Consider the following 12,297-nt stretch of genomic DNA (forward strand, 5'->3'; position numbering starts at 1 on the left):
TTTCTCATCCATTGCATTTCTTTGGACTTGCTTGTGGAGGAGGGGGTAGTCCTAGGCCCAGCTGGGCCCTACAACATTTGCATGACTGGCTCAGGCCAGGCTCAGGAAAACCTCTGCTGTCTTGACACACTTCAAAGCAGAGACTCCCAAGTGTGGCAGTAACCATCACTTAACACCTTGCACTTGGAATTGAAAAAAATATGAGTAATGTTTAAGAATGTCCATGCCGAAGCGTGAAAATTACTAATTTTGATCAACAGCTTGACTCCTGAATGTAGGTCTTTATTGTGTGTTTGGCTCCAGGAGTGGCCGGTCCCCAGCTCTGCTCGGCTCGCTGCTTTGGTCATGGGAGGCTACTTGATACTTAGTCTCTTTTGAGTTTACAAAATGTAAAAATAGCGTCACTCTTTTTACACATTTTCTGGCCCTGAAAGAGAGACGCTTTTCTTAACAGTATAGTATTAGGCTTAGTATTTTTTTTTTTTTTAATGAACTAGTTTCTGTTTTCTCAGTTTCAATTTCTAATACAAATAGAAAAATGATAATTAATCCAGATTAACAAGTTGGGGGCACCCTCAGGATTTGTTGGAGCATGTGGAAGGGTGTTAAGGCCAAACCGTCCGAGAGCCTAATGTGTGGGGCTCCCGCTCGGGCATAGGGCCACCCTCTCTCTCCTGCCTGGCCTCCTGTGCTGCAGCTGTTTGAGTCGGTTCAATCTTCATTTCTGGTAGCAGCTACTTAGGTCTGCCAGGTCACTTCAGAATACATGTGGAAAATGGGAAAATAAGGTTTTTTGGTACAGAATATTTTGAAAGCCATGCAGTTTTTTCTTGATGCATTTTCATGAACCTGTGGGAGACCCCCCTCCCCAACACCTGTGCCCATCACCTGGCATCGCCTGGCAGATGCGTCTCCTGTTCTTAGAAGCTGCTCGCTCTCTGGTCTTCTGCTTTCTCAGAGATCCCGCGGACGTGTCCTCCGAGAGCGACAGCGCCATGACCTCCAGCACTGTGAGCAAGCTGGCCGAAGCCCGGAGGACCACCTACCTGTCGGGCCGCTGGGTCTGCGATGACCACAACGGGGACACCAGCATTAGCATCACGGGGCCGTGGATCGGCCTCCCCAATAACGGCGACTACTCTGCTTACTACAATTGGGTGGAAGAGAAAAAGACAACGCAGGGGCCTGGTAAGACTGCAGTCTTTGAAATTACATCTAGTATGTATATGCTGAGGGAAGCTTAGATAGCCAGTGTAGCTTTTTACTGTGAACAGTTGAGTGGCAGGTGGTACGGTCACAGCACTGTAGCCATCACCTGTGTAGCTCCAGAAACAATCATCTCCCCGAAGAGAAGCTCCCGGGCTTAAAAATGTCACAGTCCCCAGCGCCAGGTGACCTGGCAGGCTTTCTGTCTGTAGCCTAGTCTGTCCCGAATGCCTGTCACGGGATGTGGCCTCTTGCTTCTGACGTTTGCTTAGCGCGCCATTCCACAGTCTGTCCATGTTGCAGAATGGGTTCCTTTTGTGTCTGAGTAACATCCCATCGTCTTTTCACTCATTCACTTGAAGGCTGAAGACATCTTTGTAATAGTTCAGCCTTGAGGGTGAAAACCACTTTGACTTCTATGAAAAGAGCTCGCTGTTGAAAGAAGTGCTGTTAGTTTGTGTCCTACTTGGTGTCTCACCTTGCAGCCTCTGTCATCGCAGTCCTCGGCGTGGCATACTGACTGGGAGGGGTTGTTCCTTTGGCGTTCAGCTGATGCTTAACACGTGCCTTGCATCACGTGCAGAACTGGCCACTGGTGACGCAGCGGTGACCAGGATGGGTGTGGTTGTTTGTCCTCTGGGAGAGAGGCCAGGAAAACAGTGCTTGATGCAGGGTGTCAGGCAGTGAGGCTAGAGGAGCCCTCCGGGGGAGGTAGTGCCAAGCCAGGTCACGTCACTCTGACGACACAGCATCAACTCCAGTGGCCCAGACTTGAGCTCCTGCTGGCTCATCTAATCCAGTCAGCACGTGTTACCTCCCAGCCAGCCAGGACACGTCAGCGCTCGACTTTTGTACCAGTGCTGCTCCCAGTAAGTCAGGAGGAGAATCTGCCTGACGGTGATGTCATGTTAGATATGCAGTTGGTGTAAGCTTGGTTCATGAATGTTTGGGGTGACATTAAAGGGATGTGTGTGCTGTTTGATCCTCAGACATGGAGCACAGCACCCCCGCTTACACCATCAGTGCAGCGTTGTGCTATGCCGCCCAGCTGGTCAATATCCTGTCCCACATCCTGGACGTGAACCTTCCTAAGAAACTGTGCAACAGGCAAGTCGGTGGGCCAGGCCAGAAGCGCCACGGGGATGGGGTGGGAACAGTCTGGCTGACATACTAAGGGGGGTCTCCCAGATGTAACCGAGGGCTCCCCCAGATGTTGATTCATGATCTTAGAGTTACACATGGAGTCTATGAGAACACCACATTTTCCCCCATTTGAAAGCAGTAAGACAAAGGGAAAACCAGTAATTCCATACTCATCGATACCTGCCCCAGATCCCACTGAGCCCTGCCCCCCACCCTTGGTCTTTGTGGGCCAAGTTCTACCGAGGAATCCTCGGTGTGAGTGCCACATGGTGGTGGTGAGCCTGTTCCCTGAGAGGGAGGGTCTGTCAGACAGGCTGGGAAGCATGCCCTTCAAAGGGAACCACGAAATACAGAATTGCCTTAAAAAAAAAAAACTGACTTTACCAATTTTCTGCTTATTCTACAGTGAATTTTGTGGAGAAAATCTCACCAAACAGAAATTTAATCGAGCAGTGAAGAAACTGAATACAAATATCCTTTATCTTTGTTTTTCTCAGGTACGGAAAGTGTGCCGGGAGCGTGTGTGTCACTGGGGCCGTGGTGGACAACAGTCACTGATTGTTTGTTGTTTTCCAGCATGTCAATCTGGATCAGTTACAGCCACTACACACCCTCAGGAACCTCATGTGCCTGGTCAGTTCCAGCTCTGAACACCTGGGCAGGTAAGGGCCACTCACAGCCTTCTCTGGGACGGCTCTTCCATCCTGTGACCAGTGATCGGCTAGTATGTCGAGACACTGCTGCACACTGGCCATCCCCTTCCTGCTTTCAGTCCTGCCCTTACTGCCATGCTAAAAGGAGGACGGAAAGCAGTGGTGTGGTCTGCTAACTCAGGGCCAGGGACTCTGCAGGGAGCGCAGCAGGGCCAGGCTCCCGGTACACACACTGGCTGACTCCAGAGAAGCATCCTTTCAGGGGGGACCCAGTGCACGCTACAGCATCCTGTCCCCAGCTGAAAGAGGAAACTTAGGTCAGCCTGAACAGATGCCAGGAGAGAGAACTGAACGAAATGCAGCTCCCACTAAGGAAAAATTATATACAGCCAGTTAAAAATCCGGTATTAATACAGCCTGTGGGAGTGGTCCTTCATGACATCAGCACTGGAGGGACGCAGCCCTCGTGGTCAGGGGGAAGCCACGAGGCTGCTGTCGGGCTGACACAAGCCAAAGCAAGGGATACTGGGATTGGGAAGACTCAGTGGACATCACTGAACGTGGTTGTCCAAGTGAATCGCCAAGCAGAAAGGACTGCTAGGAGTGCTAGTTCCCTGCGCTGGTGTCAGCAAGCAGTTCCTGTTATGTGCTAACAGCCAGTTAGAAAATGCAGTGAGGAAAAAGACCCCATGTTGCCACAGCAATAATCCTTATAAAAGACAGGCAGTGCTAGGCCATGCTCCTGTGGGAGGCCCTGGCTGAGAGGGGTGGGAAGGAAAGGCCTGAGATAGAGTGGTTTTCTGGGGTGCTGAGCCTTCCTGTTAGAGATCCCCTGAAAGGAAAGCTCACATCCCAACAGGTGCTTCTCCACTGCAGCTGGAGGCGCAGTGTGCGGGGAGTGGAGTGCCAATTGGGATGAGGGGTACTAAAGGAAGTAGAGTTCAAAACAAGTCCTGGGCCAAGTGGGAATAGAACAAACAAAAAACAACTACAATCAGAAGCAGGGCAATGTTGTTGAATCCTAGGGTGGAGAGGCACTTCCCAAGCAAGCCAGGAAAACCACGCAGGAAAGTAGTTCATAGATTTTATTGCTCAGAAACTCTGATGACTCTGGTCAAGGATAACATTACCAGCCTGGACGACAGTCGATAGGTCTTTGTAACCTGCAAGACAGACACTGGATTAAAGTCTAACCTGACTGACAAAATAGCAAGGACTAATGCCGCTGGCTGGGAGGTTCTGGAGGGAAACACTGGTGGAAGATGGATCTGGGGGCAGTTTCTGTAGGCTCTCCATGTGCAGCTCCTTCAGTTAGAGGCCTCTGCCCAGCAGAAGTGCTTATATGTTTGAGGTCAGTATTCATGGAACCATGTGGGACGTAATAGTGAACAAACCCCAGTCATCCGCCCTTGGTGTCACCTGTTTCCTGTCTCTGCTCTGTGTGAATGTGCATGTGTGCACAGGTTGTCTTCCCTAACCCTGAGGGTAAGGTACGTTTGTTGTGGCTCTTGATCCCCTGAATACTTGAATGTGTATCTCCTACAAATAGGCGCGTTTTCTGATTGACATCACAGGATTTAATGTCAGTCCATGAATCTGTCCGTGTGACCATTTTGTCAGTGCTAGTAATGTCCTCCATATTATCTCTCTCCAGTGTGGGATCCGGTGTAGGATCAGGTGCTACGCTTAGCTGCTCTGACTCCATAACCACCTTTCAGTGTGGACCACTTCTACCATTAGTTGGAGTTGCAGAGAGGGAATGACAGAGAGACCCTGTATCCCCTGGCTCACTTCCTGCGATGCAGGGCTGGGCCAGACCAAACCCAGGAGAATGTTCCAGGTCTCTCACGTGATTGCTGGGGCCCAAGCACTTGGGCCATCTTCTGCTGGTTTTTCTGGACCATTGGCAGGATGGGCAGTAGAGCAGCCAGGCACAGCCAGCAGCAGCTTTGTTCACTGTGCACAACGCCAATCCCTCTTCCTCATTCCAGAGAAACTTTCCTTTGGGGGAAAGCTGCAGGCTGTGGGTTCTAGTCTTGCACACTGTCCGAGGAGGAGCAGCGCCTGTCCCTGTCTGTCCTTCCTCGACGTGGTGTCATCCACAGATGAACTGAGGTTTTTGGGTCTTTGCCACATCAGGTGCGGGTCCTTCGTTCGCCCTCCTGGCCCCTCCTCTGCTGTCTTTGGGGGAGACTCCCTGTGTGGGGCACCTGTGGATGATGCTCGCCGGCGCAGCTGGACTCCACACTGTGCGGCATCCCAGGGTGTTTTGAAATAAGGTCTTCCAAAAGGCAGCACATCCTGTTGTTGCCTCAGCTGATGAGAAAATGAGAATGCCAGCTTTTTTTTAAATTTTGGAGGAAAATGTCAATTATTTAGCCAAACTATAACTTAGAGAAGCAATTTTATAGTCTTTAGCCTCCACAGACTTTAAAGGAGGATCGTGTTCTGCTAGTTCATTCTATGTCTGTCTCTCCATTCGAGGGGTGGGGCCCACGGTGTCCACTGGCATGGCCCAAATGCCTCGGCCCAGGCTGACCCCTCCTGTGGCTTTTCAGGAATAAGACTGGGAACTACAGCTGCTCCACACCAGCCCCACTGGGGTTCTTCCCAGGGGATCCTTGCATGTCTTTGGGACTCAGCCGAGCACCTGCTCCATGCCAGCTAGTGTCGGCCCTGTGGTGTCCCAGCAGGGAGCTGGAGTCCAGGGGCTCTTGGCAGGGGACTGGGACGCTGCCTGCAGGAGGTCCTGGGTCCCTCCTGCCTGTTTATTGGGAAAACCCAAAAAGAACATCTGTGGGCAGGGGCAGTGCCAGGCTGGGGAGGAGCCCAAGGCGTGGGGAAACAGAAGCTGAAAGCTGAACCTGCAGAGCCAGCACGGTAGCAGAGCTGAACAGATGGCCCCAGAGTCGGTGTAGACAAGGAAAGGCCCAGCCAGGAGCTGCCGGGGGGTAGGGGCCCCTCTGGGGGATGGGAGGCTGGAGTCCCCACTGGCCACCATGCTGCAGGCTGGCTTACTCAGGTGTTAGAAGGCGAGGCCGAGAGGCTAGGGCAGCTGATGGACGGGACCCAGAGCTGGCTCTGGGTTAGACACAGAGAACGGCGTAGAGGACTGCCATGGGAGATAAGCCACGTGAGGAAAGGGACAAGGGACAGCAGGATCAGGAGCAGGCTGGGCCGAGAAGGTTCTCACTGCCATCACCCCATGCATAGTGCCTTCTCTGGCAGGGCTTAGGGGTGGGAGGAGGGAGAGTGGCTGAGGCTTGTCTTCCAATGGGGACCAAGAGGGGACACACCAGGAGCCAGGGACTTGGTGGCTCGGTTACTGTGTCTGTTACTGTTCATTCCATCTTGAGGCCCAGGGCACTGTTGGGGCTGCAGCAGCAAAATGTCCTGCCAGAGTTGGGGGGCACTGAAAAGCCTTGGGGAACAGTCCTGCAAAGGCGGGGTGCTGGGTGGGCCCACTGGGGAGCCTGCAGAGGACCGCCCATCCTTGGCAGGCAGGTTAGCTGCAGGGTACCTTGGGAAAGTCGGGTTTTTCTGCAGGTGAGTGTTCTGAAGGGCTGGGTCTCCGCGACCTGTTTCTGGGTACACAGCTGCAGCTGCAGGCTCCCCTCTCTCCAGTCCCAGGAGGTTCATGAGCCAGGGCTTCTGGAAGGCAGTGAACATTTGGGTGTACCTCCACTACTGCTGTACGTCATTTCTGTCAGTCTCACTGAAACATTGTGTGTTTACTCCACACATGCGGCGGCCACTCGCTTGCGTGGACCGTGGGCAGGGAATGGGTTTCCCCACGCAGGCCACACACAGTGGGCAGCCTGGAGGGACGGCGGTATCTCCGGGGAGAGCCGCCCACTTCCAGCCCAATGGTAGCTCGGCCCTGGGAGGCACTTGGGGGTCAGCCTAAGGGGCAGTTCGCTGTGTCCGTGCAGGTCAGGACCCTTTGAAGTGCGAGCCGACCTCGAAGAGTCCATGGAATTCGTGGACCCTGGTGTCGCTGGAGAGTCCGAGGAGAGCGGAGATGAACGTGTAAGTGATGAAGAGACAGACCTGGGCACAGACTGGGAGAACCTGCCCAGTCCCCGGTTTTGCGACATCCCCTCCCAGCCTGTGGAGGTGTCCCAGAGCCAGAGCACCCAGGCGTCCCCACCCATTGCCAGCAGCAGTGCGGGCGGCATGATCTCCTCGGCTGCTGCCTCGGTGACCTCCTGGTTCAAGGCTTACACCGGCCACCGCTAGTGTGTGTGCACCTGCCGCGGCAGCTAGCCAGCTCCCAGCGTCGGCTCCCGGGCTCGCAGTGCCCCTGAGATGCTAAGTCGGCGCCTGCAACAGCAAGAGGTGGAACTGCTATTAGTTGTCTGAACCATGGACGCACAGGTTTGTCAGGTGATCCAGGAGGGTGCCGACTAGAACCCAGGGGTCGGTCAAAGGCCCCCCTCCTCTAGCTGCAGGCACTGCTGCTGTCCCCTGGGGCTTGCTCAGGCCCTGGTTGCTCAGACTGTTCCCCAACTCTGAAGTTGTAGACTTTGGTTGAACCACAGGAATTGGTTCTAACCGATTAGGACTTAAAAGATACAAACTGTTTATAGGGTTTATCTTTATTCCCTACAACTTTTGTTTTGTTCTGTTTTTTGTTTTGTTTGTGCAGAGAACCAGCAGGCAGGTTCAGATATGTGCTTGGTTTGTTGTTTGGTTATTTTGGTTGTTGGGTCAGGGTTTTGGTTAGGTTGGGCAGGGAGGGCTTTGTGGTGGTTACAGATCATTTCACCTGCGCTGTCATGGCGTAGCTCATCTGACATCCCTGCATTTCTGTCCCCCATGCACCAAAGAAATTCAGGTCTTTTCTTCTGGACGGCTCCACCGGCAGAAGGCCGAGCTGCAATAATGGCCTGGAGGCCGTGCCCGAGTCTCCGGGCTTCTGAGTGCACACCGCTCACTCCTTCTTTGCAATGCACTGTGTGCATTTTGAAATTGACCTTCAGTGATCTCAGAGCAAGCTGACCACCTGTCTGGGCACAAGTGATGCTCGGTGTCCCCGTTTGGCCAAGGGGAGTTAGCAGGGGCGTGTTCGCAGGCAGAACCCCCGAGCTAGTCTGTTTCCTAGAGGTCTGGGGGGCTTCTAGAACATCACCTGTGCTCAGAAGCGCAGAGCAGGCCCTGGGGACAGCCGGGAACAAGAAATTTTCCCCTCATTAAGAGATCATTTTCAGTTCATGTGTCTTGTTCTGTCAATGACAATCTTACAAGGAAACTGAGAGGCATTATGTACAACTATGTAAGTAGATTTATTTTTTCATTTTCAAATAACTGCAAAAAAGAAAAAAGTCCTATGTAACAACTACAAAAAAGAAATCCCATGGGAGATTCCTAACAGGCATTACTGCTCCCATCTTGTGAGTCTCACGAGCCTCGCGGTGCCTCGGACATGCCCGGGGCCCTGCTGGCCGCCTCCCTTCCCCATGGAATTATTGTCAGCCAGAGGTGCTAATAGCTTCTGTTGTAGCACAGGGAGCCCTGGGGTCCCTAGCTTTAGGGAATCCCCCACAGGGAGGCAGCAGGCTCCTGGCCTGGGGCTTTCTGGTGTCATCATTTGGAGGTGGCCTCACTATTATGGCTGCCGCCTCCCATTCCCCTGCCCAGTTCCGGTGCCCAGAGAGCAGCTGTGCAGACTGGACACAGGCTGGAGTCAGTCTCCCAGGATGCTGTGCGCATGGGGAAAACGGGTGTCTGAATGGAGAGTAACTCAGACTTACAAGGTCGAGGAAGTTTGGGAGGAGGGAGTGTATTTCGTTACTGATGTCAATTCGAGGCACTTTCTTAGGGTTCGGCAAGCACCAGCATGCCGGCCTACACTGCTGAGGTATCTTGGGTTTCGTTCTTTTGCACTGGATGCACCCTGTAAATACTACATCCACACTGCAACCACTGTGGTTTCTGCTGCTGCTCGTTGAGCTCTGCCATGTAGGGCCGGAGCCGTATGGACGCGGCTCTTGGGGACAAAACAGAAGCTGGTTTTTGTTTTTGTTTTTAAACAAAAAGCCATAGAACTTGGGTCGTGTTTTTCCATTTTAAAATGATTTCTTGAAACAAGGTAATACTAGTGAAAACCCACAGGCACCAAATAGCCTGCCTGAAAAGGTCTGATAAAGGCATTTTCCTGTGATGGACGATAATGAAGTTTGCACGGCTGAAAGCCGAGGTGAGGGTGTGAGGGACCCGATTTGCAGGCAGAGGAGTGCGGCGGGTCACGCCACCCGAGCTGCGGGGACGGCCCTCCACTCTGCCATTTCCACTGGTTTGAGTCACATGTTTTCTAGATTTCAATTGTATTACTGCAATAAAACTTTGAACAGGACGGGGCTCATGCGTCCGTCTTTTCCGTGCCCTGCTACACCTCGGGACGCGAGGAGATCTTATTGAAGAACATGCATTTATACCATCGGGCGCTCATCCTGCAGGCCAGGGAGGCATCACCAGACATTGTGGGGCTTCTGAAGACAGCCGCCCAAGGAGCACACATTTCCTCCCCTTTCTAGCAGGTTTCCCTAGCAGGAAGATGGGTCTGCAGCATAAGCAACTGGTGTGACCCTCTGTTTTGGTTAAGATGGAAGTAGTACTTGGAAGAGACATGCCAGCCAAACCAAAGATGATTACCAGATTAAAGGAGCAATCTAACGGTTGCCTAGTACCTGGTGGGGGGAACGACCCTGGCTTCTGCGTGGGGGCGTGGCCTTCAGCACCAGCCTGTGTCCTCAGCTTTGCTGCTCAGTGCAGTGCATGCAGTTACGAAATTGGCCTCACGGGGGAGCTTGTTGGAAACAGGATTATAGAGTGACACTGCAAGATGATGACTGCCTGGCACGCTCACCGTAACAGCAGGTACGGGTCACCCACTGAGAGTTAAGGAAGATGGGTGACCATGAGAAACACCGAGGATAGAAGACGGAAAGCACTGCCCGCATCACCTGTCCTCACTCCATGCTGGACAGTGCAGAGGCCTTGCTTCCCACCTCAGGGAAGGGAACTGAAGGGCAGACCTCACATATCAAACCCACTTCCAGATGCGCTTGCGCCAGCTTCACCCTACCCCACCGCCGCCCCCCCCCCACCTCTAGCAAACTGAGCAAGACTCGCCACCAGCGAGTACACATGGAAAGAGCTTTAGGACTCGGCCTTAGTGCTAACCCAGCACCAAAGGCGTATTCCCAGAGGCCCACTGCTTTCCAACGGAGCTATGGTACCTCCCCAGGCATCCAGGGGACACCTGCACCCAGGTGGGACAGATGCACTTTGCAGTCACTGCCAGCTTCATACACACTGTATGTACCCCACGCCCCCAGCAGATTGGCCAGGGCCTGGCGACTAGGATTCTGGTGTCACCTGGGTCATGAAGGGACTGACCTAATCACCCCTCTGCCAGTGATGGGCAGATTGACTGTCCCTGCCCTGGGTCTGAGGACAGCTCTCGGTCAGCCCCTAGCTCCAGTTCCAAGCAGCGCCCATCTTAGCAGCATGCTCTCGGCCCATGGTGGGAGCTACAGGCCCGCCTGCCTTGTGCGCTGGTCCCGGTGGGCTGTGAGCGCAGGGGCATGTAGTAGTCTAGCATCAGTGACCAGAGGACCTGGCCCTAGGAAGGGGCCTGCTGGGGGAGACCACCCCTTCCCCCTTTTCAGAGAAGTCCCTAGTTCATTCCGAACACCAGCAGCAGTGACAGCAAGGCACAACCATGGGTCCATCTCATGCTGACAGGCCTGACCCCAGGCTCAGAGGAAAGAGGCAGAGAGCTTGAGATTTCTAGAAAAGATACCCCGACCAAAGCCAGATTACAAAACCTGGCCGAACTCGTTGCACAACCAACACTGTGCCAGCAAAGGCCAAGAACTTCCTGGCAACCTTGACCTCACCTGACAAAGATGCCAGCAGGCAATGCGAGCAGCAGATGATAGCTGAGACTTGAGGTGAGGATTGCAGAACAGCTGTTTCAGGGAAAAGCACTGAACTGCACAGAGAAATTATCTAGCATTCAAGTGCATCTCGCAGCAAACTTGACAGAAATAATTTTTTTAATTAAGTAAAATGAATAGAATTAATGAGCTAAGAGCCAGGCTATTTGAAAATTAAGTGGGGAGAAAGAAGCAATGAGGAGAGCTAACGGAAACATTGGGGATGCGAAAAGAACTTGCTGAGATGCAGAAGGCAGTGGGACTGCAGACCGGGTGGAAACCCAGCACATTCAGGAAGAAACAGCATTTGCAGAATTCACAGAATTGCCCTGGGTATGGGTCCGAGGTGACCAGTCAGAGTGACCTCAAGACAAAAGAACCCTGCAAGGCAAAAGGATTCTCAAAGCAGTTCGCACATACCCCGACAGTGGGTCACCACTTGTGAAGTCCATGAACACGCCACTTTTTCTTTTATGATTGATTGGTTAATTTGAAATGTAGAAAGGGAGAAGACGGCTGAGAGCTCTTCCATATGCTGGTTCACTCTCCAAATGGCCACAATGGCTGGGTCTGGACTAAATCGGAGCCCCGCAGCCCAGGTTTCCCACATGGGTGCAGGGGCCCAAGCCCTCAGACCATCTGCCGCTGCTTTCCCGGAGCCACAGCAGGGAGCTGCACTGTGGCATAACACGTATAGACGCTTCCAAGGGCATCAGCATTCCATTTGGACACTGGTTCCAGTCCCAGCTGCTCCACTTTCTGTCCAGCTCCCTGTGCCTAGCCTGGGAACGCAGCAGAGGCAGTCAGGTGCTTGGGCCCCTGTACTCATGTGGGAGACCTCAAAGAAACTCCTGGCTTTGGACCAATCCAGCTCGTGTTCTTGTGGTCATTGGGAGAGCAAAGCCCTGGACAGAAAATCCCTGACTCTCCCTAACTCTGTCAAAGAGAAACAAGGCAAAAAAAAAATGGAGCAGCCCTGACCTTCACCCATATGGGATGACTATTCCTATTGTCAGTTTACTTCAGAAGGCTTTTAAAAAATAACTTTATTTTTATTAGAAGGGCACACTTACAGGACAGACCACGATTTTCCATCTGCTGGTTCACTCCCCTGATGGCTGCAAACGCTGGAACTGAGCCAATCGGAAGCCAGGGCCAGGAACTTCCATGTGAATGTAGGGTCCCAAAAACCTGGGCCATGCTCCACTATGTTCTCAGACCTTAAGCAGGGAGCTGGATCACCAGTGAAACAGCCAGGACATGAACTAGCACCCATATGGGATGCTAGCACCCAGGTGGAGGATTGGCCTGATAAGCCATTGCCCTGGTCCCTCCGGTAAGCTTTTAAATAA

At 52.9% G+C, this 12,297-nt stretch overlaps 1 protein-coding gene across 1 annotated transcript in view; it reads left to right on the forward strand.

Moving 5' to 3' along the window:
* ATG14 (autophagy related 14) overlaps positions 1–9,357 on the forward strand; it is a 30,751-nt gene extending 21,394 nt beyond the window's left edge. The window contains exons 6-10 of the mRNA XM_040969003.1: positions 959–1,188; positions 2,196–2,313; positions 2,756–2,846; positions 2,926–3,011; positions 6,935–9,357. Of these exons, the coding sequence (XP_040824937.1) occupies positions 959–1,188; positions 2,196–2,313; positions 2,756–2,846; positions 2,926–3,011; positions 6,935–7,241 (832 nt within the window). The 3' untranslated portion in view covers positions 7,242–9,357. The remainder of the gene's footprint in view (positions 1–958; positions 1,189–2,195; positions 2,314–2,755; positions 2,847–2,925; positions 3,012–6,934) is intronic.
* Positions 9,358–12,297: the final 2,940 nt, after the last annotated feature.

Source organism: Ochotona curzoniae, unplaced genomic scaffold, assembly GCF_017591425.1.
Source record: "Ochotona curzoniae isolate NIBS_2020 unplaced genomic scaffold, NIBS_Ocur_1.0 scaffold_4701, whole genome shotgun sequence".
In the NCBI taxonomy this organism is placed as follows: domain Eukaryota; kingdom Metazoa; phylum Chordata; class Mammalia; order Lagomorpha; family Ochotonidae; genus Ochotona; species Ochotona curzoniae.